Below are 25,915 nucleotides of genomic sequence, written 5' to 3'. Positions count from 1 at the left end.
AGGAGCTTGGTGCAAGTATAAATTTGCCTCCGGCCTTCTAAGGGTTTGTTCCATGTTAGATGAATCAAAACTGTCTGAGTAATTGATGGTACAAGAGGGCAGCGGTAATCAAAGGTTTAAACCAGGTTAACTAAGAGATTTGAAGTCAAAGTGCAGCCTGGTTACGCTTTTTCACATTATTTGTAATCCTGCCCAGCTTCTATCCTGAGCTTTTTTTGACTTATTGACGCTGACAATCCCTTTTGACCCAATGTGCATGCCATACCCCTGTATTCACACCCTGACTAACCCCATTACTGTGCCTGTACTGTAGTGAGCTGTGTATATGTGCATATACATGGATTATAGTTGTATGTACGTTGCCGGATGAATTTGTTGATTTGTGTGTGTTGGTGTGCATGTGTGCATACACAAGAAGAGAATCAGCACTAGAATCGGATCAGTAGAGAGCATTAGTGCCTTGTGTTTGTAGTCACATGCACAGTTGCTTCAGCTGCGACCCAAATTGGTCCAGAAGCTTTACACGTGTTCTGATTATTTCTTGTTCTCTCCTCTTTATTTCCCTCCCTCATCTCTGCCTCTTTGTCTTTCTTTCATTTAATCTTTTTCTAAGCAGCATGTTCAGGCTCAAAACCACCAGCCCAGTCCAGGGATCCCTATGGCCCCTCCCACCAGCCAGCCAGCTCCCCATGGGACCCTGCAGCAGGTAAAATACATCCAGATTAACATTGGGCTGTGTCCAACGGCCACTAATTTTGTATGTTTTGGATCTGCTGATGGACCATTAATAACATGAGAACATTGATACATGTAACGCAAACACACATAGGCTTATACAGTGTGACGTCTGCTTGTTCCCTGGCTAAACTTAATAATTTATCACCTTTGAATGCCATTTTCCCATGATGTCAAAAAGTCAAGATAGATCAAATCTAACATGAAATAGACCTCTGTCCTGTTTCGTACTTGCACAGCAATAAATCTTCCTCTGGCTTTCTATTTGAAGTGGTTGCCTTTGCTTGAAGGTATCCACTCCCACAGTGTTGGGTCTTTGCCTGCTGTCTTACCTCCAGTGCAAACCACTGTTGTGAACCAACAGTAGCCATGAACTGAGCATAACATTCCACTTAACTCTGAGAGGAAAAGGCATGGAGGCCTTTCCCCCTCTGAAATGATCAAAGTAATCATCTCCTCAGTGTTCATTCATCAAGAGTTGTATCCAAACAATTATACAGTTTTGAAAAAAAAACACAAGGTCAAAGAGGTATTGGTATTTAGATTATTCTGTATGTGTATTTCAGATTCTTACAACTTGTATATTTGTTTATCTAAGTTATTAGGCCACTTATGAGCTAGCTAAAACCTTAAAAAGGATATTGATGTTTATGCTTCATTCACATTTATTTATTCAGTAACTGATTCCCTCTATTCACTCCCCCAAGGTCATTCCATCCAGTCACCCTAGCAGTACATCAATTCAGAGCCCCACACACATGGTGCTGCCACAGGCATCTGCCCAGGTAAGAAACGCACATACACACTCATCCACACACATGCCCACTGCACAACCAGTGTAGGACAAGAGTTCTGCAGACTGATTCATGAGCCCTCATAAATGTCTGCATTCATCTATATGGCACACACACCTACATACTACTTACACAGTGGGTGTACAAACAGCAATGTTTTTATACTGAAACTAATCTAATAACCTCCACATGCTGCTACACAGAGTCTACAGTCAATGTATTTGTATGTGTATATGTACAGAGAGGCCCACATCCACATAATTCACATACATTCGACAATGTCTACAGTTGTTAGAAATGCATCAATAATAATTTATTCAACTGACTGGAGATCTGAACTGTTTTCAGTAAGTTGCTACCAAGCAATGATGTATTCCTGCTTAAGTAATTGTAGTTTGTCATTCTTGGCATTAGGTTGCATGTTTTGCTCAGTCTGCATGACTTCATCTGTGTTCTTGACCTTTCTGTCTTTTCAGTTCACTTTATTTCCTTCTGTCTTCTTTCCTTTTTCTTGCCGCATGCTGCCTGCACTTATCATGGGGTTTGTTTTTAATCTGTTCTGTTTTGTGTCCGTGCCTCCTTGAATGTCTGCCTGTGTGCCTGAATACTTTCACTCCTTGTGTTGTGGGTGTGTCTGTGTGCAGTTGTCTGACCTCAGTCCGTCTCCCAGTATAGAGCACCTCTATCTCCTCTACCAGGCTGCTCAGCTGGCTCTGGTTGTTCAGGTAGAATTATGTAAAGATTAGTTGTGACTTTGTTCCCCATAGCTGTGCCCCTCCTCTTGTCTTTGTGAATGTAGATGTTGCCTAAATGTGCAATATGAGAATTTTATTATTCAAAATATCTCACAGATTAATTCACAAGCATGCGCCTATTACACAGTCAACAACTTTTAAAGAGAAAGTTTGTTTGTCGTCTTGGCTGCTGAATTTAATTGTAATTTCTGCTGACGCAAGTGAAGCATTAAGGAGCGACCACATCAGACTGATTTAGTTATCCAGCTTGTTTGGCTTGTTGTTTCAGCTCTTGCCATGTCCGTGCAATCTAATCTTCTTCCAATTCTGATGTAAGGGGTTATACATGACTGAAAGAGAACCCGTGACGTAGTGCGTACTACCATACGGCCTACGTCACATTGTTGGGGGGTCACATATTCTCCTCAGATCGTGACCTAAGATAACGTAACTAAATACCTACTTGCTTCTTGTTCGATGGACATGTTGGTATGGTTTTGTTCCGTGTCTCATCTTAATATTCGGAGCTCAGAGTGTCGCCCATCTGCATCGTGTATGTTTGAGTTTGTGAAGGTGTTGGAAGACCAAACAGTCCTTGACTGTACTGCCAGTTTTGCTGTGTGGTTGCATGGTCTTTGTGTGTATATGTCACACAGTGTACATTGTTGTTCACTTTGTGGCATTTCCAGTGTTAAATGCTCAAACTTTAGCTCACTGTCCCATTACCAGTTTTTGCAGTCTGTGCTCATCACGACTGACGGCAAGACGACCTGTCAGGTTTATCTTACCTGTTTCGATTGCTGCTCTCAACCTCGTTTTTTCCTCCTCTTCTTCCTTCTCCTCTCACGTCACACATTCTCTACCTTCTCACCTCCCCTTCTTCTCCTACCGGCTCCCTCTACCTCAGCCCTGTGTGCCTCCATCTTCCTCTACCATTCCCCTGGTGCCCCCCACGTCACTGTCGCCATCCCTTCCCGTTACCATGTCGACAGGGCTTGTTGCTTCCTCCTCCTCTCCTGCGCCCCCCCTTGTTGGGGCGGGGTCCGCTTTTGTTTCCCCTCCTCCTCCTCTGGCCACACCTGTGCCAACGGCCACCGTTGTGCCCATCATCAGTGTAGCGTCTGCCCCACCTGATACTCCCATGGAAGCCCCTCCCCAGGTACTGGCTATGGACCATTAAACCCACCACGTGACACGTCCCTGTTTGCTGTGCTCGTATTGATAGAAGATAAATGCAAATTGACGCCATGTAGGAAGGATTTTTAACACAGCAGTTTTCACTTAAAGAGGACGGTAACATAGTTGCATTGTTCTCTGTGTTGTTGATGTCATTTTACTGCTACAAGGCCCAGTTTGCGGTTTGTTGTAGAACTGGTGTTGGTGTGGGAACTGAACTATACAGAAGTCATTGTCGTAATTTGGATGATGTAACTAAGCCGAATGGTTTGTAACATCTCTGCAATGCTTTTAGGTGTTGTAATCCCAATCCTGACGTCTAATCCCAAACAGATTTAGTACAGTTCAGTTTTTAGGACATTGCTTGTTCAGTTCTTTCTCCTTTTTGTCACATTCTCTGGTGCTTATATTTCCTGCTTTCCTGCTAAATTTCCCTGGTGATGAGGGTGGTGGCCATGGTTGTAGCTATGATCATATTGATTGTGCATGTGTGTGTGTGTGTATTTCAGTCTGCCTCTCAGTCAGAGCTGTTTCAGTCCCAACTACAACCCCCACAAGTGCAATCATCTATGGAGAGGTAACACACAATCTTTTGCACAAAGCAAACTCACACAGTGAACCAATATCACATCTCTTATATACACAGTGTACACAGTGTAATGAAACTGAAGCTAATTTGATTGGAATTTTTGTTGTGTTGTCTGTCATTCAATTCTCATCAACCTGTTGTTCTCTCAGCGGCCACTCTGAGACTTCAGGCTTGAGTGACGGCAATGAGGGTGGAGGGGGAGGTCGCCATGAAGGTCGCTCCACCAAGAGGCATCAGAGACGCTCCGTGCGAAGCCGATCACGCCATGAAAAGATCACCAAGGCGAAGCTCAATGTTCTCAATGTAAGAGCACATAGATACAGTCATTGGCAAAAATAAATCCTGTCACAGTCATAAATGAAGCTATTCTTGTTTTTGTGTATATGCATATAGATTTCCAGCCTGGGAGACAGAGTAGCAGAGTGTCAGCTGGAGACGCACAACAGGAAGATGGTGACCTTCAGGTTTGACCTGGATGGAGACAACCCTGAAGAGATAGCTCAGATCATGGTATGTATATACTGCACTGTCACCTTTAGATCCCTCCACGTGTGTCCAGTGAAAGAAATGTTTTATGTGCTCACTACTGCACATAAAGGCGCTTGCATAATCCTGACACTTCTGTTGGGAATCTGAAGGAGATATTAGCACTTAATGTGGTTTACAGGCACCTTGAATTTGGTTTAAAATGATTGTTGAAGAGATAACATTAAAAAAATATCTTGATTATGAAATGATTTCTCTTAAACAAACATCGTCCTGGAACTCCTGGTGGTGTCTGATGTTTTATCATTACATTATCTTCCCAAAGACCAAATTCCCCTAAATGAGGCACATACAGTCAGCATGACAGTATACAGCATTGTTTAAAAATTCGAGAGACATTCACCGACTTCACAAACAAGCCACTATTAAATCAGTGTGGTGCTGGAAGCTGTGCCATCGAAACGTAAACAAAGCATTTACATTATGCTCTATAGTGTCGCACACACTCATGTGATCTTCCGTCCAGGTTCAGAGCGAGTTCATCCTGGAGAGTGAGAGGGAATCGTTCATCGAGCAGATCAGAGAGGTGATTGAGAAAGCTGATGAACAGGGTCTGGAGCGCGACTCAAACAGCCAGGTGAAGATACAGCCAGTGTGTTGTTAATGCTGCGCAGGACTCTTCCTGTGACGCTATTCATTCCTGTTTATCTCAAACCTGCCCCTCATTGATCTACAGATGCCAGGTGATATGGAGCAGCAAATCCCTGCTATTATCACACCTATACCAGGTAAAACAAACAGAACGCTTATCCCCAGGGCAGAAGGAGCCTTGAATCCCAACCAGATGTGCTGAATTTTATTTAATTCAGATTTCCAGTGTTTCAGAGCCAGTCATGGACATTTGTAGTTTGCAGTGAAGTGTTTCGAAAGACGACGAGCAGATAACAACGCTGTGTATCCCCCTTCAACCTTTCCGACAGACATCCCCCCCAGTGCAACAGCCCAAGTGGTTCACTCAGCAGGTCGCAAGTTCATTGTGAGTCCGGTTCCTGAGTCCAGGCTGAAGGAACCAACCCCTACCTCTCCCTCGCTTCCACTTCCACTGCTTACCACAGGTAAGAATTCACATGTTTCTATTTGTCTGACCTTTTTAAAGGCAGTGTAACGCTCCCCAGGTTTGGGTCGAGATTGAGACTTGCCAGCAGAATGTCCTCAATTGGCTGCAATGACAACTGGAAAACATTTGCCTTACTTCAAACACCCCCACAAGACTATTAGATTAACCATAATGCTTTTAGTGGACGATGGACCTAATGTTCTGCCCAAATGCAATAAAGCTGTGGCATTTATTTTAATTGATAGATTGGATCTGGATTGGATCTGTTACAAAACACATCTGTCTTACCTTATGACTGTTATCATTATTGTGTTACAATATTGCATCAGAAAAAAATTTTGTATGACGTGGTTATTTAAATATAGTTTTTTTGTCCAGCTGCTACAGTCTCGGCTCCGGCTCCATCTCAGTCCTCGGTCCAGGGTTTGGCTTTGTCTCAGTCTGCTGGGCCGGTAACCTTGCAGCAGGCCTTCTACGAGCTCAGACAAAACCAGAACCAGTTTGATCCCGGACCCAGCACCGCCCCGGCTTCCATCCAGTCCACCCTTCCTCCATTGCAGCCTTCGGGTCCCTCTGTGGCTTCACCGCCACCCCCAGTAGGCGGATCATCTCTCTCTCTGGATGCTGCTCCTCCTAGCTTTAACCAGGCGCAGGAGCAAGTGTTGGATGCCTCTCTCTCTTCCACCTCCACCCCCTCCTCAGCCTCCACCTCTGGGCAGTCTATCTGCCTGAGCCCTGCTGAGTCGTCCTCCCCTCCTCCTGCTATGGTGAATCAGGCCACCCTTCTGTCACAAGGACCTCCACAGCAAGCCCCTGCCCAGCCACACGCTCAGACACAAGTCCAAGCTCAAGCACCAAGTCTTCCCCCGGGTTTCACGCAGCATCAGGGCCCCTATACTCAGTCCCAGTCTACAGTTTCTGCTGTCAATGCTACTTCAGCTCCAACCTCACTAACCTCCCCTCCTACCACCCAGACCGTTCCCTTCGTTTCCTCTCCTCCCGCCTCTTCCCCTCTACCCAGTGAAATCATCTCTGATCACCCCTCAGTCTCTTCCTCCTCTGGTACCCCTATCTCTGCAACCCCCACCAGCGCCATCCCTGCTCCCCACCTCACTCCTGCTGATTCCTCCCATCCTACGCCCTCCTCCTCTTCCTCCTCTTATACTGGGCCGGTCACGACCAGTGTTCCTTCGGTGCAACCGACCCTAGTCCCTGCCCAGCCACAGACAGCGGCCCTGCCCGGACAGACGCACACACACTGTGGAGAATGTGATGCAAGGTGAGAAGTGGTCAATGTGTATTCAATTAATCGATTCAAAGGGTGAAGTCTTTGAAACATGTGTAGAGAAAACCTTTAGTTCCCATTTATTATGACTCACTTTGCTGGATTTAGTTATAAGAATAACAGCAGGATCAGTGTCGTAACTTTTACTAAAACATTTTATGGGATATTTTTACGAGTTGAGACTTTCCAGCAGCATTGCTCTTAATAACAGAGCACTTAAGTCACCATCCCAATATAACTGCTCTGATGGTGTATCTTTATTAGGTGTGAGGCATCTGAGTCTCAAGGCAAAGCAGACGACATCCAAACCCTGGATAAGAAGCTGCGTTCCCTCTTCATGGACATCAGTGGAGGGGTGCCCTCGGGCCAGGGAGACCCCTCGGCCACCGATCCCGCCTCTGTAGCCTCCGTAGCAGGTACGTCGTCCCCACTGGGCCCCTCCTCTACCTCCACCACATCCGTCACCACGCCCGCCTCCAGCCAGGCAGCCAACGCGCCTCAGCCCCCCTCCAGCCTGCCGCTAGGGTCACTGGGGTCGGTTGCCCCTGTGCAAGGCCCAGGGACACCAATCTCCACTCCAACACAACCAGGTAGGTAGGAAGAAAGTGTGTGTGGGTGGGTGCGTGTCTGAGCCTTTATTTGTATGCTTTAACACTTTTAACTTGTTAACCATTTCCACAGTCATCCCTTCGTCACCCTATAGCCAGACCACTCCATCCAAAACCCCTGTGTCCAGAGTGCCGGTGAGTGATGGCGGCGGTTAGCAGCAATCATTTATAGGTCAAGTTGTCGCCTTAGTCTTTGTATTAAAGTAACCATTACAGGCTCACCTGCAGTATTAACCTTTCAGAGCCTTGGAAGCAGAGAAAATTGTATGTGATTTTATAACATTTTTATGATTTTCAGGCTCATTTACAGCTTGACTTTCTAACTACTTACTGCAATGACATCAGGATGAAAACCTAACCTACCTAACTTCATGTAAAGAAGCTCCTAGAGGCTTTTCAGTATGTTTAGCACAGGGATACACACAGGTTCATTGAGAGGCCGACAGAGGTGATAGGTGAACGCTAACTATCTCCAGAATGCTGCAACATTACCCGAAAATCATGAATAATTATGATTTTTTTTTAAAGATTGTGCTACTTTAACGTTTAGGAATTTCTACTCACTTTCTTTTCTATTCATCTGGCATGTAGATTTCTGTAACATTCCCCCAATTGAAGAATATTCTTATAACCACCTATAAATTCTTTTTTAACCATTTCTCTGTCATTTCTCCCTCACCCTCTATTCATCATCTCTTTTTCTTTCTTTTCTTTTTTTTCTTACCTCCCTCTCTCCCATATCTCTGGGATCAGGCCAATTCTCCTCCTTCAGAACTCCTGCCATCCTTCCCTGGACCCTGTCTAACACAGGTGTTTTTACTCATTATTAAGAGCTGTGTTGCATTTGCACAAGTACAATGGCGAGTGTAATGAGCCAAATATGAACATGACTGTGTGTAAGAAATACTTGGAGTAGGAATCTGATTTATTTAATTCCCAAGGACAGATAGAATTGGAATGGAATAATGACCTAGAAGGGGAAAGGACAGAGGATGCAGATAGAGACTCAGACCGAGGCAGAGGGACGACAGGCAGCGAGATAGATGGAAATTGAATAGGAGCAGAGAGACAGATGCAGCAGACAGACAGGGACAGGCGACCTGAGGGCAGAGACATCAGTCAACTGAAGCTGGCTTTAATTCCCAGGACTGTTTTGTCGCGGCTGTGAATGGCTCCTCACTCAAAATAGACTGTTCCATTATAGAAATATGACCTTATTCTTTGATGCTAAAATCTGACCTGCCAAAGTTACAGACGTTCACTTCTCAGGTCTCCTGTGAGCAAGACTTGGGCTCTTTGATTAATGGAAACCAGTTATAGTTGAAGCTCACAAAGGATTTGGTTTTTACTTCTTTTCTTTTTTTAATTACGGTGAAAATGCGTGTGCGTGTGCGTGTGTGTGTGTGTGTGTGTGTGTGTGTGTGTGTGTGTTAGGGAATAATAAGGCAAATCCCAGGTGTGAGGAAACCATGCTTTGCTTACACTGCTAATTGTATGCGACTGCTCGGTTCCTGTGTGTTCATGTGCAGCATGTCTAACTGTATATGTCTGTATGCGCAGTCCCAGCAGCCCCTAGAGGACCTGGATGCTCAACTGAGGAGAGCACTAAGCCCAGAGACTGTTCCTGCCAGCCCACTCACACAGGTAAACTCAGCGTTTGATACATGAAACCGTATCATCTGCTTCAGCCTCTCAACATCCCCTTCTTCTCTCTCCCTTCTGCCCACAGGCCTCTCACAGTGGCACCTCTTCAATTGGACAACCAAGTATGTATCTACACATCTGTGTGTCTTCATGTCCATTTTGTCTCCTCCTATCTTTCCATCTAAATTCATCCTTTAATCTGTGTTCCAGTTCCCTTCTCTTTGGAGGAAGAAGCGGGATCCCTGTCTGGTCCTCACCAGGCTCCTCCTCCTGCAGCTGGAATCAAACTCGGGAGATTTCAGGTAAAACAAATCTCTTAATCTACTGAAAAGGAACAATATACTGTATGTGCAAGGGTTTGTATTCTATGGTACAGTAAAAATTTAGTTTTTCTGGTTTCTGAAAAGTTCTGGAATTTCAATCAGGAGATAGGAAAACATTGAGTAGTTGAATCGCGAAATAAGATGTCACTGTCTCGCTCACAGGTCTCTGTGGCGACCGAAGAGCCTCCTGCCCATCACCTCGCCCGTGCAATATCTTCCTCAACCTCTTCCACCTCCTTGTCCTCATCCTCATCGTCGTCCTCTTCCTCTGGTCGCTCCAGCCCGGAGAACGTGCTGCTCAAGGCCTCCTCCACTCCGCTGAGGAAGGCCGGAGACGTTGTGGATGGACTCCTCAGTCCTGTTGCCCAGCGGGCTCTGGAGCCATCCCTCCACCCCTCCTCTTACACCTCCCCGTGCCCCTCCCCCACACCCACCACCACCATTGGACGCTTCCAGGTATCTTCAAACTAAATAACCACGTCATCTTTCTTTGTCATATCGTCCCATTAATCCATCCAATATGTCATTCCAGGTCACCGCCAACCCTGAATCCCGCGTTGGTAGATTTTCCGTCAGTCGCGCCGTGGAGCAGAGTCCTCCGCCCGCTTTGCCGGCTGCCAACGGCCCAAGCATGCCCGGGGATGTTTTCAGTCCAGACTCCACCCTTAAGGCCTATCTGCCCAGTCTAAACAGCAACTACTTCAACAACTCCTACATCAGCAGTGACAACGACTCGGAATTTGAGGATGAAAACTCCAAACAGCAAGTTGGCCGCCTCCGAGAAAGGTAAGTTGCACTTTCTTCTCTTCTTACCATCGCAGGGGACAGACACTGCTGTCTTGTCCTTACTCTCACTCCATCACCTCTCACTAAAAAGGTTAACTGCTTGAGGAAAAGTAGGCTGTGATCCTTTTTCTTCATCTTCCTTCTCCTGCCTTTCTCCCCTTGACAGTGAGGTTAACTGACCATTTCTTTTTACTTTTCATTTCTTTTCTGTGAAGAGAAATGTTCAGTGCTTCAGAGAAAAGTAGGCCGCTTCTCTCCTTCCTCCCTCATCCTCCTCATCTTGTCATCATCTCCTCTCCTTTTCTACCACCAGGCACAAGCGCGAGATCCAGGCCCTCCAGTGCCGCCAGAAGGAGGAGATCGACAGTCTTTTCACCAGGCTGGGAAAGGTAACAAACATCATATTGTCTAAAGCAAACAATGAGGTCAGAAATCATCTTTGTTGACAGAATTTGTCCGCTTGGTGTTTGTGCAGGTTCCTCCACCTGGTTTGCACCCTCCTGTTGTCCCCATGGCTAGCAGGAGGAGACGTCCCCCCAAGAGCAAATCCTCCAAATCATCGAGAACCAGCTCCACGCACGGCAGCAAGAGTCCGTTACAGCTAGGTAGGTTCTGGTTCCACTGTGATCCTGAACACCTTTTAAAATGGTCAACAACCACAAGACATTGAACGTTTTGGATAGTGTCCAAACCTAACATTGCATCATCTGTGTTTGTGAATCCCTGTGCACATATGTACGCGTGTTTATCTGCTCGGGTACACATGCATGTTGGTGTACCGCTCAGCAGGCTTGGAGCTTCGAGATTTCTGACTGCTGTCCCTGTCTCTTTTTTCTGTGTCTGTGTGTGGATGTCATCCTTGTCGTATCTGTCTGTGTCTGGGGTGATGTTCCTTCGTCTTCTCTTTGTGTGCCCGCGTGCATCTGTCCTCTCTGTGTACGCCTCGTCCTCCCCCACCCCTCCCCTTGCCTGTGTGCCCTCTGCTACTCTCCAGGCAGCACTTTATCCGCCCAGAGCGTCCCCACCATCTACCCAGGCCAGCTTGCTCTGTTAACCCCGGGAGGACTAGCCGAGTCAGCCAGCGGCCCCCTCGTTCAGCCCATGAAACCGTCTCCCTCCAGCGACAACTTGTGCTCGACCTACACCAGTGAGGGGGGGCTCTCTGTGCCCAGCCTGTGCGCTCCCACCCCAGGTAAGCCTTGAATATTGCGTATAGAAATGTGTATTCCATTACTTGAAGTGCCAGCATTGGAGCTTTTAAGATATGATACCAGCAAATCTTGAAAAACCTGACATGTGTGCAGACACAAATGCATGAAGTGGGTTTGCTTTCACTCCCTCACAGTACACTCCACCTCTCTATATGTGTGTGTCTCTCTCTCTCTCTCTTTCTCTGACTGTGTGAAGCAGTGTGACGGCTAACTGACTGTGCCTTTCTTCTGGTGTATTCCTTCCTCTTCATCTCTCATCTGTTCCTTTCCTGTCTTCCCCTCTTCTTCTTTCTTTCTGTTGTCCTTTCATTTCCTTTCTTTCTCCTTCTTCTCACGATTCCTGTAAATACTTCACTCTTCCACTCTGTCCATCATTTTTTCACCTCTGCCTGTTCCTTTTTACTCCACGCCCCAATTCTTCCTCTCCATCTCTTTTTGGTTTCCTGCCTCTTTGTCCCTCGTTCTCTCCCTCTCCTTTGTTCTCCTCTTCTTCCTCTCTCTCTTTCCTTTTTCCTCCTCCCTTCCTCCCCATCACTGTATCTTCAGGCTGTGTAAAGTTCAGCTGGGGTTCGGAGCGTGTGGCCTTCAAGCCTGGCGGCAGGAGGACGCGCTTTCTGAGTACGCCCTGCTTGGCTCTTTGTGTGTAACGCTTTATTTCTTTGCTCTTCTCCTTTTACTGGTCCTCCTTACTTAATTTTTTCTTATTTATTTTTCTCCTACTCTTCCTAGTCAAGTCATGGTCATCCTGTCTTCCCTCTGGTCTTCCTCTTTGAAGATCCTTTGCTTCTGATAAAACCCTTGCGTCTTATAGGAAATGGGTGTCGTTACACACCTTCACTGCAGCTCAAATTAATCTCAGAATTTGACGCCTAGGACAGCAATGATGCAATTCAGTAACTCCGGCTTCTGTTCATATGTCCAACAAATCTTCCTCTACAGATAAATTGTAATCCCGCCTCTGGTCATAATTGAAAAAGGCAAATGACCATTCGGTGTCCTCTCATCAAACTGGAAGCTTTATGTCAGGACCGGTTAGTGGTGCTGAAATTACATAAATAAATAGAAATGATTACAAGAAACCAGCTGCAGAATTCACACATCTTAACCACAGCTACACTCATGCACTTCCCCCCGCACAAACTACAGCAATCTGAGATAAAGAATTCTCAGCGGGCAGCTGATTGATTGTGTTTGTTTGCCTTGATTGAATTTAAATTAAATTCTTGTCCGCTTCCAGTCGTGACCTTTGTCTGTGCAAACAAGCAGACTAACAGGGAAAGACAAGTTCAGACCTGATGACTTGAGATTCCTTTTTTGTATTGTTTTTTCCTGAAAAACGGATCATATTTTCAATGAGTCATTCTCAATGCAGTCCGTTACTTTTTATGAGTCTGTATTTTGTTTAGATTTTATTCCCCCATAGGCTTTCTTGAACTAAATTGAAATTCTAGTATGTCCAGTTTGATGCTTGATGAAGCTACATGAATGCTTCTGAATCCTCTGCAGCTCAACCCCTCCTGACTTCTCTCTCTCTCTCTCTCCGTCTTTCTCTCACCTCTCTCTCTTTTTGTCTTTCTCTCTCCTCTCTGTCTTTCTCTCTCCTCTCTGTCTTTCTCTCTCTCTCTCTCTCTCTCTCTCTCTCTCTCTCTCTCTCCTCTCTTGTCTTTCTCTCGCTCTCGCTCTCTCTCTCTCTCTCCCGCTCTCTCTCTCTCTCTCTCTCTCTCTCTCTCTCTCTCTCTCTCTCTCTCTCTCTCTCTCTCTCTCTCTCTCTCTCTCTCTCTCTCTCTCATATATATCTCGTTTCCCTCACCCTTCCCCCTGGTCACCGTAGCCTGGAGGGAGGGAGTCAGACCTGGGTCTTAGCATCTTTAGGAGCATTAAATTGATATTATTGTATTCTTTATGGCTGCAAAATACAATTCTCTAATAGGACCCAGTTCAGGTTTGACCCGTTGTGCTGCAGAGAGGACTCAGAATCACCTCAGAGCAAGTGTCGGTTACCCAAAAGCATCTTAGAATTGTGACCCTTATGCAAATTTCAGCAGTTTTGGGTGTGATGGGCACTGTTATAAGCCCTCTGGGTCCATTATAGAAGCATGGGAAAATGCTCATGTCCATTTTAAGATGTTCATTGGGCAACTGAACCCAAATTTATTATTTGACCTCTGTAACTTCTACTAGCTGTAATATAAAGTTGCATTGTGTTTGATTGATGGGTGTTGTGGGCGGGGTTTAACTCTGACTCTCTCCCAAACCTCCGCTCGTTGTCTTCCGGCCGCGCAGGGAAGATGGTGAAAAAAGTCTGCCCCTGCAACCAGCTCTGTAGTAACTATCTCTCTTTTTGACTTTGCTCCCGCCATCCGTCACCTCCTTGCACTCCCACGCTTCTCCCTGCCCTCTGATGCGCATTATGTTAAACCTTTGACCCTCTACCAGGTCACTCAATTCAGTTAGTTCAAGTTATTTCTTAACAAAGAATCAGAGGAAAAGAGAGAAATGACTGAATTGACAAGCCAGTATCAATGTACCCTGACAAAGCATGAACATTAGAGCAAACGTTAACACACTTAACACCACACTGTCATGGAGACGACCTCTGCTCCCTCCCGTTCCTCTCCTGCCTCGCCATGACATGTGGTTGACTACATTACCCAGAAATCCATGCTACTGCAGTCAGTCATGACTCAGTATCTCCTCATTTTTATTTTCCTCCATTTTATTTAGCATGACATGGCATTTTTCTTAAGTGGCTAATCTCTGCATATTGTGTCTTTTGTCATGGAATGTTCGATGTAAATACAGAATGATCAAAAGACTAGTAATCCTGTATTATCATTGTAAACTGCAAAATATTGTGTTGAGCAAATAATGTCTTGTCCTGTTAAATAGACGGGGTTATTAAATGCTTTATTATTATCATTATAAATTATTCTTTGTGTTCTTCATAAAATGTTAAAAACAAATTGTGACGGATCCACTTGGATGGCGTCATGGCTGTAATGGGGGATTCCTGTGCCTCTCATTTGATTAGTTTCCTCCTAATCTGTAGTACTATTATGAACAATATTTTATTATTATACTTGAATTAAGCAAATACAACAGGCTGCAGACGTCTTGGCCAGTTTGTATGATCGCTTGTTTTCTCTATGTGAATTCTACATCTAAATTGAGCTCGATGCTGAGCTTTGGCAGACAGCGTCAACCTGCTGCCACACCGTGCCATCTAGTGGTCAAAGAGCAAACTGCAGAAGTACGTAGGTCCACTAAAGGGCCCCAATGCGCCAGCCACATCTGAGATGGTCTTAACTGTATGTTTTTGGGCATATTGACCACCTAAACATGGGTAACAAAGGAGCTGTAGGCAAGAAAATAAAATGACAGAGATGATGAATGCCAATGTCAAGAGTGTGGAGATAAATTTGCCAAGCGCCTCTGTTCAGTGTTAAAATGCCACAAAAGTATCATGGCTTGTTAATAATCACATCCTGAATATCCTCATCATCTTCATCATCATCATCATCTCCCTCAGTATAAACATGCAGTTGTGATTATTTCGACGTGCTGACCTGTTGTGACCTCTGACCTCCCATCCTGACCAGCTTCTGTCACGATAATGACCCTTCTCAGGGCACAAACAGGACGTGTTCGCCCATTCATTCAGATCAAATCAGCTTCATCCTCCCACTGAATCAAACATTTACATCTTCCTCCTTCTCCTCTCTCTCTCTCTCCCCCCACAGGGACCAATAGTACCAACGCGGTCAGCGGCTCCGGCGGTTTGGGTCAGAGTCTGGGGGGTTCACAATGTCTGCCCACCAGCATTTCAGTCCCCAACCAGAGGAAAGGAACCTTCACCGATGACCTCCATAAACTGGTGGACAACTGGGCCAGAGACGCCATGAACCTCTCACAGGTTTCCTGACATTTTTTATTATGCAAAAACAATTGTGTCATGTCATTCAATTTGTTTAATAAATGTTTATGAGGGGGAGTGATTTGAGCTAAAAGTGACACTTTTTCAGGGTAAAAAAAGTGCCAAACAGCTGCAGCAGGCCCCCAGGGAGCAAGGACACAGCTATGAGGTTAGAGTAACACACACACACCTTCGACACCTTTGTTGCTTTGATTGTCAGTTTGAAGTTTGTAACAAACTTTTGTCCTCATCCAAACTCTCCCTCCCTCCTCAGGGGATTCAATCAGCCAACCTGAACAGGAAGTTTTCAGCTCCCAGCCAATTGTGTCCCAGCAGCATAGGAGGCTCCACCCACCTCCCCTCAAACCCCCCCACCGCTACCTCTCTGGCGGCCCGCAAGGGCTCCCTGTGCCACCCCCCTGCCTCCACCACACCGCCGCAGCCTCCCCAATTCATCCCCTACGCCCCCACAGCTGCGTACAGTGCGCAGTGGTCCGGTCCGGCCGCTCACCAGGCCAACACTCAGCCTGGGCCTCTCATGGTGAGCACCTCCCAGCCCCTGGGACCCTACCCTGCCACAGTTGGCGGACAGATCCCTGGTCAAGGGCCGCTCCAGGCTTTCCACCGAGCCAACACTTTGCAGAAGTCGGTGAGCAACCCGGGAGGACCCAACCTGAGGACCACGTAGGGCCAAGGTGAGGACTGGTGTGGACTTCAGCCTGAGTCGACTGACGCAGAGTGGAGTTGAGCGAGACGTTTGAAGTGGAGGACGTTTGAAGTGACGCAATCTGACCTGAGTTAAAGAGGAGGGTGAGAAAGTATCAGGAAAGCAACGTCAGGAATGCTGCGTGGCCATCTCCACACAGTGCGTGGTGCATCTCACCCTTCGCCTCCATTTGTGTGTGTGAGGAGGCAGTGCGATTGTCTTCACCTTCAACGACGTGCAGTCACGCAATCTCCCTCGCTCCTTGACTGTAGGCTAGTCATAGCCAGTTTACGCTCAAGGACAAAGGAAATGACTCATGAGTGCAATGTTACAAGGCCAAAGAGGTTTTTGACAGGGTGTGGGACTGGTGTTAATCAATGTACGCGTGTTTGGGGTAGGTGTATAGGTTCTTCTGGCTCGGTGACACTTGATCCATCGCTGACAGTGGATGGGAGGTGATCTATGATGTTGAAGCGGAGGAACGTGGTCGCCTTCTGCCTTTGTGTCCATCTAACACCTCTGCAGGCTCTAACACCATAGATGCTCAGTGGAAGAGCTGATTGTTGCCTCTGCTGTGTTTGCATACTAATACTAATATCTTCTCTCAGAGGTGTTGGGACCAGGCAACAGCGCCGCTTTTTCACCAAACTCAACAAGTATTGTCACATCCCCGTGCAACCAAACCGAATTCTTACAGGGCGCGGAGAAGAGATGCGTCGCTGGGCGGTCAGTCAGGAAGGCTCTTTTCTTCAGTATTCAGGAAGCGGAAATCCGCTCTAAGCACAAAGAATATTGAGAACAAATCAAATGCATGAGCGGGGTGAGCTTGGACACGGGTTTGGAGGTGCGGGTGAAGCTCTTCAGGTAGAGGGAAAACAGTTCCTCCTCTGTCGGCTGATGTCTTATTCTTCCTCTCACACTGAGAAACAGGCAGAGGGAGATGGAGGGAGGAAAGTAGATGAAGAGAGAAAGTCGGAGAGTATATTTGTGTTAAATAACAGGAAAGAAATCGCCTCGTCTTCGGCCTGTTAAACGGCGCAATTCAGTATTGGGATGACAGCTCCTCTCCCTCGTCACCGTCCTCTTCCTCCGTTCCTCTCTCCGCCTCTCTGTTGCCATTTGAAGCAATAACAGCAGAAAACCTTATAGAATATATTCAAATAAGAAAAAGCCCAAACATGAGAGCTGGAGAACTCAGCGTGAAAAAGTGGCCTTGTTATCAAAGAATAATATCTGTACAGTTAGTGTCTGTTTATTTTTTATTTTTAGAGATGTCAGCTATGATTCCATTTTGTTTGTTTCAGCTGTTTTGTTGTTGTGTTTGATGGGTTTCTTTTGATTGCTGCCCCCAGCTAGCAAACACATACACAAATCATTCACACACACACACACACACACACACACACACACACACACACACACACACACACACACACACAGTCAAGCACAGACTTTACTCTAAACACACACACACAGACACACAGACACACACACACACAGATTGTTTGCGGCGTAGCAGCCATGTGACCTTCACACACATTGACAGACAAACGCCTCAGCTCCTGGGTGGGTTTTCAACAGTTGGGTTGAAATGTTTGAAATGTACATTATTATCATCATTACTGTTGTTTAATGATTATTATTGTATTTAAAAAGAAACAAAAAGAAAGACGCGTTCCGTCGATGGACCTGTTAAACTCGCACATCGCCGCACGATGTGGAAACACTGTGATTCATGTTGTTTATTACTCGCAGAATGTTGTCGGACAATGTTAGTTTTAGGTGAAATATGGGGAATTGAAACAGAGAAACTTGCGGCGGGTTTGGGGGTCACTTTCAGTTCAGTTCACTTCCTGTCATGGGTGGATCCTCATGCTTTTAATGTGAAAATTACACCCAGAAAAAGCTCCTTACATCCACTTCACCGGGGACGCAGAACGCAAAACGAACGTTACTTTGTGATCCCCAGCTTCACGGCCAATTGAGGTGAAAATTGAAAAACGGACGTCGGAGCCTGACGCTTTAAAGACGTAGAGCTGTGAGCGGAAGGATAGCGGATATTTAGATGATAAAGTAATGCTAGCTATTTTTGTCCTAAATAAAGTACTTATCTATATCAGACACTTTAAATAGCCCTCCCTTGACCTTTGACCCTTTCCTCCCCCTGGTTTTTTGTTATTAGATGAATGTGAATGTATAAACCAATGGTGTCCATTTTAATGTACTTGAAAACAAAGAAAACGCGTCTTTTTTGCTTCTCCGGACCCCATAGAGCCTCTGGTTGAATGCTGGAGGGTTTGTTTTTACTAGTGCCTTGCTTCCCTTTCCCTGTTACGTGGACGTGGGTTGACGTGTAAACGCGCGGACACTGGGCAGTTAAACTGGTGGCGGCGACGCCTCGGAGTGTTGTTTACCTGCTTGTGTGTTTGATATCAGCTCATTGACGGTGTGTTTGAACTCACTTTGGATAAAAAAAAACAACTGTAAATGAGGATTCTGCCTTTAACCGCCAGTTGATTACATGGCTGCGCTGTTTCTGTTGCTATTACTTACGCGAGGCCCGACCGCGTCCCGGACCTGTTTACACCCCGACAGCATCCACAGTCCGTCGGCGCTACTTTGTTGTTTTTAAATATAAGATTACGGGAAATGGGGGCAGAGTATTTTTTCTGTGCGTGTAGGAGGGAGTTGTTGAAGAGATTGTAGATGAAGCTTGGACCACTCTGTACTTTTAGCAGCGCCCACCCCATGTGCAGCATACACACAGTACAGGAAGTATTAGCACAGGGACTCGTCTCCGCTATAATACAGGTTTGACACCAGCTTGAGGCAAATTTGTGTCGATTAAGTTGGCTTGTGACTGACCACACACACTGCGGCCTCCAGATGAGACAGGTTACTGTGTGTGTGTGTGTTATCTGCTAGATTGTCTACAGATTTAGGCCCTGACAGTAAACACACACACATGCTTTTGCAAACACATCCACTATTTTACTGTAAAATCCCAAAGAATTCATGCAGCATCATACTGTTCTTTAAACAGAATGTATTGGAAATGCTTCCTCATCTGAGCGTTGCTGCCATTGGGCAATAAAAAGCACGAATGTTTTCACTGCTGACTGGTGTTTTGAAACCACCGTCAGGGTTTCACGCGGTTTTATTGAAATTGATCACTGTAAAAACCAAAGAAACACAAAAGCAATGTGGTGAATTTCACAAGTGGGTGACGGTCACAATGATTAGTGTTCACTTTGGTGGTGGTGATGGTGGTGATTGTGATGTGATGATGGTGATGATGAGCTGGCAGTCTTGCCCCATTTTCTTTTTATGAGCACAGCAAACACTGATATTCCTTTAAACAAAAACCCAGACATCCTGTTACTGGACTGGAATAAAAACACAGAACGCTCTTTTAGTTTGTGCAAATGTTGCTTTTGCTCGACTTGGATTTTTTTTTCTCTTTCATTTCTCATAACACGATGTAGATCGCTAGTTAGGTTAAAGCTGTGAATAATCATTGAGCCACTTTGCTTTAGTTCTACCCACAGTTACGTTCACTTCACTCAAATCCTTGAAGATGCCACGCACTTTGTGCCATCTGACTTTGTGTCATTGGAGTGGAAACTTAGCTTTGCACTCACTGGAGCTGTTTTGGTTGCCAGGTGGCACTAGAAACCTCAATTTATTTTACATTATTCCAGAGTTGCTTGAGCTTCAACTGATTTCCACAGTGGATGTTTGCCTCACATCAATACAATGACAGTGCTCTTATTTTGAAGGGTTCTCGGGTTGTACTCACGCTGGAAGGCTCCTTTTCCGAAGAGTTCTGGAGTTGAACATCAGTGTGTCGTGAAGCTTGGGTTGCACTTTTGAGTGGAGGACTCTTACTGTGAAAGGCTCGAAATATCCGTCAGCACAGGGCGCTCTTATTGTGAAAATTGTCGAAGGTAATGTAACATTGGTTTTAGATTCAGATGCTGTTAGTGTTTCACCGTTTCCCTTTAAGCTGTTTACTGTAGAAACACACACTCACACACACGCACACACACTGTGCTGCCTGTGTAGCTTGCTCCTGTGGAATAACTCCTGGTCCCAAACACAACAGCAGGTTCTCTGAAATGATTTTTGTCTAAATGTTGCAAATGTTTGTGCTCTCACGTTTTTATTTCATTTATTTTTACCTGCAGTTTTATCCTGCAGATTAATTCAGTGGTTTCGTGTTCCCTATTGTGTATGAAATTGTACAAAAGTGGTGGGATATGAATGAATGATGGATGAATGAATGAAAAAATAAACAAAACAAAAACCTATGTAGGGAGTCATCGGCAGCCTTTAACGGTATGTTTTGCACTAAGTATAGAGTGTTCGAGCTTCATGTAAAAAGAAAAACGAAAAAAAAACAACTTTGCGCTTTGCGCTCCAATACAACAGAATTTGTTACTTTATTTCTAAAGACTTAATAAAAGTTGTTTGAATGAACACCTGGCTGCATCACGTTGGATCCTTTTGTCTCTGTCTCTGTCTGCGTGTCTGTCTTTTAACATAAAGAGGAATGTGCTGTATGTTAAACAGGTAATTAGGTCCAAAAGAAGCAGCAACAACTTTAGTTTTAACCTATTTCTTGTCGCCACCACTAGTTTGCCAACTGCTGCAGTACCTTTCGTGTCCACATGTCAGCAGCATTTCACACTTATTCCCTGCTGGATATATCCTTCGTCCTTCCTGTTATGTTGACCTAATTCAAGAGTGTCGTCCTCACGGGTCAATCGGGGCACAGCTGGTTGAAGGTGTGTATCTCTGCTTATCATCTGTTGTCATGGATACAGTGAAACAAATGAAGCGAGAGAGAAGGAAGGAAGGGAAATGAGTGAGATTATAACAATACATTTCCACCATGTAACTTCCCTGTCGATGAATGGAGCACTATAAATATGAAATAAAATGAATACATTCTGCCATCTACCTGCTGTACTTCAATTTAAAACCTTTTATTTAATTGCCTCCGTGCTCCAAAATAATACATTTGATTTTCTTTTCATTGCTGACAGATTAAATTTTACACCTTTTGAAACAACTTTGTAGTAAAAATGTAAACCGCCTGTATGCGGCCTGAATGCAGCATAAAACATTTTCCTGGTCATCGTATTGCAGTGTATTGTTTTGAAGATTTTTGATGACTCATGCTGCGGCCAGACTCCACAGATGGATTCACACAAGTCTAAGTCCACATGTTCCAATCAGGTCATTTTGAACATATTCAGGCTTTTCTGCTTCTATACCTTCTCAATAATGTTATGAGATAAGTCTATGACAACGGTGAATGAATCCAGAAATGGGCCTGAAAAACTGCAGTGGAGTGTGTGCGTGCGTTTGTGTGTGTGCGCTCATCTACTCATCCTGCTTTCATGACTCATTAGTACACTTACGTCAGAAGGGGCCTTTTTATGTGGCAGGATGAAGTGAGGAGAACCACACACACGTACACACAGATGGGGGTGTCTTGATCCAGCTGCAGCAAATGACTCTAAAGTTTTTCATAAACATGAATGAATACACACGCTCCCTCAACTAATGAATGCTCAGGTGCAAACTACAAACACATCCAATAACCCCAGTATTGCAGTGCACAGCATGATCATACTGATAATCTGTCACTATTCACTGATGTATCATTATGTGTCTAATTTGATAATTGCTGTGTTGCCATGACAGGAGGAACAAGTCATTTCCAACGTATATACATAAACAAAAATGATAAACATCTATGATGACCTTCACGTTTCACTGAGAGTTTCCATATGGGCTCAATGAAGGACTGTGTGTGTGTTTGTGTGTTTACTAAGCACTGGTTGCTCTTGCGTGGAGGACGCTGCGCAATCAAAATGTTTAAACCTGCTTCACCTGTGAGATAATTTGGTGATTTAAATAAACGTATATAAAGTTAAGAGCCAAAGAAAGTTTATTAATACACAAGTGATTTGGAGAAGATAACGTTGAGTTTAGTAATGGTTGGGTTTCCAAACACGTCATTGACACTGATGTTCAATGGCACGTATATCTGGGGAGCGATCCAGGAGGACTTTCCTGGCCTGCATTCCCAGATCGTTCATGCAGACACTTCTGACCTTCATTCCTTGTTGATGTAGCCTGATTTTACAGCTACATGGTGATGTTCCTACAAAACCAGCAAAGAAGTGCGACATGTCCTTGTCAAACGCAGGTAGGAAATGTCCTTGGAGACACGCCCTCTTGTGTCATCACGTATGTGTGTGTGCTCCTGTGTGTGTGCGTGTGTGTGTGTGTGTGTGTGTGAGAGAGAGTGGAGCCTGCAGGTTGAACCATGTGTTTCCTGAGTGGAGTCATTACAGGTTCCTGCTGATGTTTCCTTTGGCCCGAGTGCAACTTCACTCTGCTCCACTGTTTAAATGGTCATGATTAACATGGCACCCTGTAAGCGTGTGTGTGTGTTCGGACATACCTATTTCATTAGCTATTCTGTTATTGTGTGTGTACATTTTGTGTCTATGTTTCTGCCCTCTGCCTGAGTGCTTTTGCTTTACACACATGGTCATTTATGCGTGTGTGTGTGTGTGTGCGTGTGTGTGTGTCAGTGTAAGTACTGTTTGTGTATGTCTAAATAGACTGGAGGAGATGAAGTGTGGCTGCACACAAACACTGCGATCTCCATCTCTGTACAGTAGCCAAAGGGTTGTAGCTTCAGTCTTTAAAGCTGCCAAATAGACCTGCCTCTGAGCAAGGCACTAACTAACTAACTAACTTGACCAATGATGACAAATATGTGCAAAAGATCAAAGCTATTGATTGATGATTTTTGTCCATTATCCTCATCCTGCTGCTAAGATAGATAGTGGCTGTGTATTACTGGTGACACCAACCACACACAGATACTTATTGTACACACACACACACTCACACACACAAACAAGCTGTAGTTAAGTGAATGTCCCTGAACCAACACTTGTTAACTTCAGCAAACGTTACATCAAGGTAGGTTATACATTGTTGATCGCCTGTGTTGATCACATACACACACACTTACACACACCTCTGCAGACTCTAGCAACTGATTGATGGATGCTGCATGTGGCGTGTCTGCGCGCATTCATCACATGTTTGCACTTTTCCTGAGCATGTCAGTGTGCACACAGTGTTCATATTAAGTTCTGTGTGCTGTATGTGTGTGTGTTTGTGTGTGACTATAGCAACATGGATAACATTGGGTTTAGATATTGTTCAGCTCAGTGATCAGTGAACTGTGGGCAAGCTGTATTTTTCCATGTGTGTGTGAGAGAGAGAGAGATTTTATGATCCGGAGAAGTTTTGAGATAAAAATCTGTCCTGGACTGGTAGACTTTGCTCTTATAAACCTGCTCCTTACTGCAGCCAGAGAGTGTGTGTGTGTGTAGAATGTCTTGAGGTTAATACAATCATTACATTAGATGCTTAAGCTGAATGCAGGTTGACTATGAACTCCCACTCACACACACATTATCATTACTTCTCAATGAATTAATCATGATGTGACTTCAATCTGCTTGACAACAGAAACTCTGATGTTGTTAACCTGCTGACAAGGCAACTTCTGATCTGACAAAGAGAGTTCAAATTCACCTTCCTCTCGCTCTCTCTCTCTCTCTCTCTCTCTCTCTCTCTCATTGAATCATCACAGACTTTGACATTTTATATGCACATACATCAAACCATGCTTTCATCACACTCACTGCAAGTACACACAGACAACAAATTCTCTCTCTCTCTCTCTCTCTCTCTCTCTCTCTCTCTCAAATACACACTTCCTCCTGTCGGCTGTTCGCCCTTCTTCATTGCCTCTCTCTCTCTCTCTCTCTCTCTCTCTGTCACACACACACACAACGACACAGTCTTTTACGCGCTCGTCACGGCAGACCTCGGTCGTGTGGAGCGAACTAATGACGGATTTTTCTCCGCCGCGTCTGTAAAAATTATCATCCCATACTCACACACACACACAGCGGTTATTTTGGGCTCTGCTGGACTGCACGGTGGCGGACACTTTGCCATACGAAGCGGAGGAGAATTCAGAAAAAGTGAGTACGCCGCAGATTTACATTATAGTTTATTTAAAAAGTAACAAAAACATCAACAAAACTCTAAAGTGAACGTGATGCTGTAAAAATATTGTTTTAAATCCCTCCAGGTGCGTTGAAGTTCACGTAAACGGATTTTAAAGGACCATTCCGGTGTTATTGCCGGTTTTACCCCCTTACCGCCTCATTCTTCAGCACTTCACCACTAATGCTGTTGGTTTGAAAGTGTTTCCTGCGTGTAGTGTTGCTGCTAAAGTCAGTGGGCAGACAGAGTGGTGTAATCCATCAGAGTGAGGCAGATTACAGTAGATTATATGGTGTCAGAGCTCCATTATCATTGTAAGCGCAGACTGATTACACGTAGAAGGTTTGAACACTGGACATGACTTAATAATTAGGGTTTTGTCCCCTTTTGTAACTAACTGATGCACCATATAATAAGTCTACTGTTGAGTTTACACCATAAGCCTTTTAACTCCATTGTTTATTATCTGCATCAGTTTGGTTTGTCAGTGGTCATTGAATTGAATTATGGCTCTCTCTCTCTCTCTCTCTCTCTCTCTCTCTCTCTCTCTCTCTCTCCTCTCTCTCTCTCTCTCTCTCTCTCTCTCTCTCTCTCTCTCTCTGTGTGAGTGAGTGAGTGAGTGAGTGAGTGTGTGAACCGTCGCAATCCTACTCTTGCTGTAATACATACGCAAACATTGATTGACATTAGTGAAAGCCCTACATTGGAACGCTTTGACTGAGCCTGAGACATGCTCAGCCCGGTGCAGGTCTGAGCCTGATTCAGGCCCCAGATCATCCTCTGCGTCAGGCTGCTGCCTGGATGCCTGCTTCTAATCTGACCTGAGAAGAAATGAAAGTTGTCAGTTAATTGGTCTAACAGGAGCGAGCAGGCAGCCTGGTGGTTTATAACGCAGAAAGACTAAATAGAATTTCCACAAAGTGAAGCCTGAACCAGAGGAGTCATTAGTGGCACACACACACACGTCATCATGTTCATCCAGACACACCGTAACTCACATCATGACCTCAACTTCAACTGAGGCACACAATACACACCACATCTATAATTGTACTAATTCTTCTGCCTCATTAAGCCAATAATTAAAAAACTTTGGTGGAACCTTAAAGTGATTTCCAGGCGCCTGGATGTCCCATGTTATATTGATGAGGCACCAGGACCAGGCTGTAGAGCCAGAACAGCAACTGAATAACAAGGCTCAATGCTCTCTTTGTTTCTATTTGATCTGATGCTTAATGTATCAATACTTCAGAGAGTGAGAGAGAGAGATGGGTTGCTGTCACTCTCCCTCTGTGTGTGTGTGTGTGTGTGTGTGTATAAAGGGGCATTTGGGTTCATAGTTGGATCTAATTTCTTTCTCAACCTTGTTAATGTAATTTGATAATTAGAATGCAGCGTCACATTAGGAGATGATGTGAAAGACACCTGCCTGCCTGCCTGCCTGCCTGCCTGTCTGTCTGTCTGTCTGTCTGTCTGTCTGTCTGTCTGCCTGTCTGCCTGTCTGCCTGCCTGCCTGTCTGTCTGAGCATTGATCAGATCTCAGTCAGATTCGTTTAATGCGTTCACATATTCACATGAAACACTGAGTCATCAGTCTGAGACCACATGAAGCACAACACACCAGGCATGAAAACACTCTTCAGTCCTCCCCCCCCAACACACACACACACACATGATACCAAGATATCTGTCCTCA

At 45.0% G+C, this 25,915-nt stretch overlaps 2 protein-coding genes across 6 annotated transcripts in view; both read left to right on the top strand.

The window, feature by feature from the left end:
* The window catches only part of LOC143007503 (serine/threonine-protein kinase WNK1-like), a 64,914-nt gene extending 44,316 nt beyond the window's left edge, over positions 1–20,598 (top strand). The window contains exons 12-34 of one of the 3 annotated variants that reach the window (XM_076158877.1): positions 617–706; positions 1,443–1,520; positions 3,949–4,016; positions 4,178–4,331; positions 4,422–4,538; positions 5,041–5,151; positions 5,251–5,302; positions 5,495–5,629; positions 6,010–6,910; positions 7,181–7,506; positions 7,598–7,659; positions 8,278–8,334; positions 9,085–9,168; positions 9,254–9,290; positions 9,379–9,470; positions 9,654–9,947; positions 10,024–10,277; positions 10,591–10,666; positions 10,753–10,882; positions 11,272–11,469; positions 15,229–15,401; positions 15,511–15,570; positions 15,676–20,598. In XM_076158877.1, coding sequence (XP_076014992.1) covers positions 617–706; positions 1,443–1,520; positions 3,949–4,016; positions 4,178–4,331; positions 4,422–4,538; positions 5,041–5,151; positions 5,251–5,302; positions 5,495–5,629; positions 6,010–6,910; positions 7,181–7,506; positions 7,598–7,659; positions 8,278–8,334; positions 9,085–9,168; positions 9,254–9,290; positions 9,379–9,470; positions 9,654–9,947; positions 10,024–10,277; positions 10,591–10,666; positions 10,753–10,882; positions 11,272–11,469; positions 15,229–15,401; positions 15,511–15,570; positions 15,676–16,089 — 3,963 coding nt within the window. In that variant the 3' untranslated portion in view covers positions 16,090–20,598. Of the gene's footprint in view, positions 1–616; positions 707–1,442; positions 1,521–3,948; positions 4,017–4,177; positions 4,332–4,421; positions 4,539–5,040; positions 5,152–5,250; positions 5,303–5,494; positions 5,630–6,009; positions 6,911–7,180; positions 7,507–7,597; positions 7,660–8,277; positions 8,335–9,084; positions 9,169–9,253; positions 9,291–9,378; positions 9,471–9,653; positions 9,948–10,023; positions 10,278–10,590; positions 10,667–10,752; positions 10,883–11,066; positions 11,470–15,228; positions 15,402–15,510; positions 15,571–15,675 lie in introns of those variants that run through there. The other 2 variants (XM_076158878.1, XM_076158879.1) reach the window with 2 other exon arrangements.
* A 3,198-nt stretch (positions 20,599–23,796) lies between these two features.
* LOC143007523 (proline-rich protein 5-like) overlaps positions 23,797–25,915 on the top strand; it is an 8,555-nt gene continuing 6,436 nt past the window's right edge. For 2 of the 3 annotated variants that reach the window (XM_076158905.1, XM_076158904.1), the window contains exon 1: positions 23,797–24,194. The gene's annotated coding sequence lies outside the window, so the exon portion shown is untranslated. The remainder of the gene's footprint in view (positions 24,195–25,915) is intronic. The other variant, XM_076158906.1, reaches the window with a different exon arrangement.

The sequence above is a fragment of the Genypterus blacodes genome, unplaced genomic scaffold (assembly GCF_046128005.1).
Source record: "Genypterus blacodes isolate CSIRO-AG114 ecotype Tasmania unplaced genomic scaffold, CSIRO-AGI_Gbla_v1 ptg000090l_1, whole genome shotgun sequence".
Lineage (NCBI taxonomy): Eukaryota > Metazoa > Chordata > Actinopteri > Ophidiiformes > Ophidiidae > Genypterus > Genypterus blacodes.
Note: the sequence above shows the minus strand (reverse complement) of the source record. Positions and strands in the feature narration are given on the sequence as shown.